This window comes from Larimichthys crocea, unplaced genomic scaffold (genome assembly GCF_000972845.2).
Source record: "Larimichthys crocea isolate SSNF unplaced genomic scaffold, L_crocea_2.0 scaffold229, whole genome shotgun sequence".
NCBI lineage: Eukaryota > Metazoa > Chordata > Actinopteri > Sciaenidae > Larimichthys > Larimichthys crocea.
This window is the reverse complement of record NW_020853033.1, coordinates 5,001-8,327: the sequence shown is the minus strand read 5'-3', so window position 1 is coordinate 8,327 and position 3,327 is coordinate 5,001. Positions and strand designations below refer to the sequence as shown.

Genomic DNA, 3,327 nt, shown 5'->3' with positions numbered 1-3,327 from the left:
CACGTCTCTTCTCCTCCTCCTCCTCCTCCTGTTGCTCCTTCAGGGTCCAGGAGTCGTCGGAGCGTGACAGTCCTGATGGTTTTGTCCCGTCGTCGTCTCCGGAGAGCGTTGCCGACATGGAGGTGAGCAGGTATCCTGACCTCTCCTTCATCAAGCTGGAGCCGCCCTCGCCCTGCCCGTCGCCTACATTTCCCATCATGCCCTGCTCCTGGGGGAAAGGTCAGTCAGTGTCAGAGAACGTCTCAGTAAAGTGTGTTTTCATCTAATTATCATTGTAATATGTGTCTGTGTCTGTGTGTGTGTGCTCGTGTGTGTGTGTGTGTGTGTGTGTGTGCGCGCTCGTGTGTGTGTGTGTGTGTGTGTGTGTGTGTGCTCGTGTGTGTGTGTGCGTGTGTGTGTGTGTGTGCAGGTTCTGCAGTGAAACAGGAAGTGAAGGCGGAGCCTAACTATCAGGGCCCTCCCTCCTGCTCTAACACAGACCTGGTTACCATAGCGATAACCCTGAACCCCGTTGCCACTCAGGTAAGCGTCTCTCTCTGTCTGTACGTGGAGTCGGCAGTAGCCCCGCCCTTCTGATGACATCACTCTGTGTGTTACAGAACGTTGCAGGTGTCATGGCGGCCGTGGCGGAGCTGCTGCGGGTCCCCGTTCCCGCCGACTACCAGCTGAGCCGACCCGCCGGACCCGAGCGCAGCTCTCTGGCTCTGCTGGCCGGAGTCCGAGTGCCGCTCACGCAGGTAGGACACCGACAGGAAAGACTTGTAATTTGAAAGTCCTGTCCTCCTTCAGAATAAAAGTCATCGATGATAATATGTGTGTGTGTGTGCAGGGTTCAACAGGAAGTAGACAGCAGAGACCTCCAGCTGCTGCTGGGAATGCTGGTGTGTACACACACACACACAGACACACACACACACAGTTGTGGTTTACCTTCTTTAAGTCCTGCTCCCTGACTTGTGATTGGTGTGTGTGTGTGTGTGTGTGTGTGTGTGTGTGTGTATGTGTTGCCTCCAGCTGTCAGAATGGACTACATCCAACATGGCGGTGCTGCTGCCAGGCCTCAGAGCTGCAGCTACTGCAAGGGGCTGCTGGGAAACGGAGTCCGCATCATGAAGGAGCTCAAACAGGAGGGTCAGTCCAGGCCCGGGTCCGGCCCAGTGTTCTGCAGTCCAAACTGCTCTGCGCTCTTCACGTCCGGGACATCTGGAAACAAGGTGAGGTCATAGTAGCACTGCAGCCTACATTTCCCACAATGCATTGTTAACTGTCAGATGACGTCACAGCCGCCTGTGTGTCGTCAGGCTGCAGACGCTCCCAGCAGCGTGCAGCACCACTACACCAACAACATGTCCTCCATCGCCGTGCACTCCCTCCTCCACGCTCCTGCCTCACCTCCGCCCACCTCCTCCTCGCCACCGCTCTCCTTCCCTGCCGCCTCCACTATCACCATGGAGACCAGGCCACGCACAAACAGCCTCAAGGTGGGTGTGGTTACTGACCAAATTTTTAAAGTGACAGCTGATCAGGCGATTGACTGAGGCTCTGATTGGTTTATAGGTGAAGGTGAAGTTAAAGCCCCGCCCCCGGGCGGTCCCGGGTGGAGAGGACTTGATGTCGTCTCGCCACCTGAAGAGGACGAAGAGCTGCCGGTGGAGACGCTGGAGTGTCAGCATCACGCTCAGCAGGTCAGCCTGTTAGCATTGTTCTCTGTGGGCATGGTCGAAAAAATGAGCTTCTATCACCTTTCCTAACCACCTTTCCTAACCACCTTTCCTAAACACCTTTCCTAAACACCTTTCCTATCACCTTTCCTAACCATCTTTCCTATCACCTTTCCTAACCATCTTTCCTATCACCTTTCCTATCACCTTTCCTATCACCTTTCCTAATCACCTTTCCTAACCACCTTTCCTAAACACCTTTCCTAAACACCTTTCCTACCACCTTTCCTAACCACCTTTCCTAAACACCTTTCCTAAACACCTTTCCTAATCACCTTTCCTATCACCTTTCCTAATCACCTTTCCTACCACCTTTCCTAAACACCTTTCCTACCACCTTTCCGAAACATCTTTCCTATCACCTTTCCTAAACACCTTTCCTACCACCTTTCCTAAACACCTTTCCTAATCACCTTTCCTAATCACCTTTCCTAAACACCTTTCCTAACCACCTTTCCTACCACCTTTCCTATCACCTTTCCTATCACCTTTCCTAACCACCTTTCCTATCACCTTTCCTATCACCTTTCCTAACCCTCTTTCCTAACCACCTTTCCTAACCACCTTTCCTAACCACCTTTCCTAACCCTCTTTCCTAAACACCTTTCCTAAACACCTTTCCTAAACACCTTTCCTACCACCTTTCCTAAACACCTTTCCTACCACCTTTCCTAAACACCTTTCCTAAACACCTTTCCTAAACACCTTTCCTACCACCTTTCCTAACCCTCTTTCCTAACCCTCTTTCCTAACCACCTTTCCTAACCACCTTTCCTAACCCCCTTTCCTAATCACCTTTCCTAATCACCTTTCCTATCACCTTTCCTACCACCTTTCCTACCACCTTTCCTAAACACCTTTCCTATCACCTTTCCTACCACCTTTCCTACCACCTTTCCTAAACACCTTTCCTAACCACCTTTCCTAACCACCTTTCCTTGGCCTTGATGGAAAGGTTCACGAGGTGATGAGGACAGATGTGAAGGAGATGATGAAGGAAGCACTGACAGTTGGAGGATTCGAAGCGCTCTCATCGTGGTGGACACGTTGACCTTCATGAGACAAACTGACTGTCTGTCTTTTTACCCAGAGGCCCTTGCATCCCCAGTGAAGCAGTTGCCATGCCAACAGAGGAGGAAGTGGATGTGCTGTTGGAGAAGTTGGGGGCGTGTCTCCGTCCTGACCCGTTACCCAAAGACCAGCGCCGGTGCTGCTTCTGTAACCAGCAGGGAGACGGACAGACAGACGGGCCAGCCAGACTGCTGAACCTGGACCTGGACCTGTGGGTGAGTCTGCTGGGCTCGGTTCTACTGCTGTCCAGTCTGGACCAGCAGAGTCTGTTGATAACGTGTGTGTGTCTCAGGTCCACCTGAACTGCGCCCTGTGGTCCAGCGAGGTGTATGAGACTCAGGCCGGCGCCCTGATCAACGTGGAGCTGGCTCTGAGACGAGGTCTGACTCTGCGCTGCGCTCACTGTCAGCAGACCGGCGCCACAAGCGGCTGCAACCGCCTCCGCTGCACCAACACCTACCACTTCACCTGCGCCCTGCAGGCCCACTGCACCTTCTTCAAGGTGGGAACTACACGCCGCCTCACGCTGACACGC

The 3,327-nt window shown here is 53.1% G+C and overlaps 1 protein-coding gene across 1 annotated transcript in view; it reads left to right on the top strand.

The window, feature by feature from the left end:
• The first annotated feature begins 23 nt into the window (after positions 1–23).
• Positions 24–3,327, top strand: part of LOC113744825 (histone-lysine N-methyltransferase 2C-like) — a 6,615-nt gene continuing 3,311 nt past the window's right edge. Inside the window, exons 1-9 of the mRNA XM_027275867.1 lie at positions 24–219; positions 410–522; positions 600–737; positions 830–881; positions 1,015–1,214; positions 1,302–1,481; positions 1,558–1,685; positions 2,812–3,007; positions 3,085–3,294. Of these exons, the coding sequence (XP_027131668.1) occupies positions 117–219; positions 410–522; positions 600–737; positions 830–881; positions 1,015–1,214; positions 1,302–1,481; positions 1,558–1,685; positions 2,812–3,007; positions 3,085–3,294 (1,320 nt within the window). The 5' untranslated portion in view covers positions 24–116. The remainder of the gene's footprint in view (positions 220–409; positions 523–599; positions 738–829; positions 882–1,014; positions 1,215–1,301; positions 1,482–1,557; positions 1,686–2,811; positions 3,008–3,084; positions 3,295–3,327) is intronic.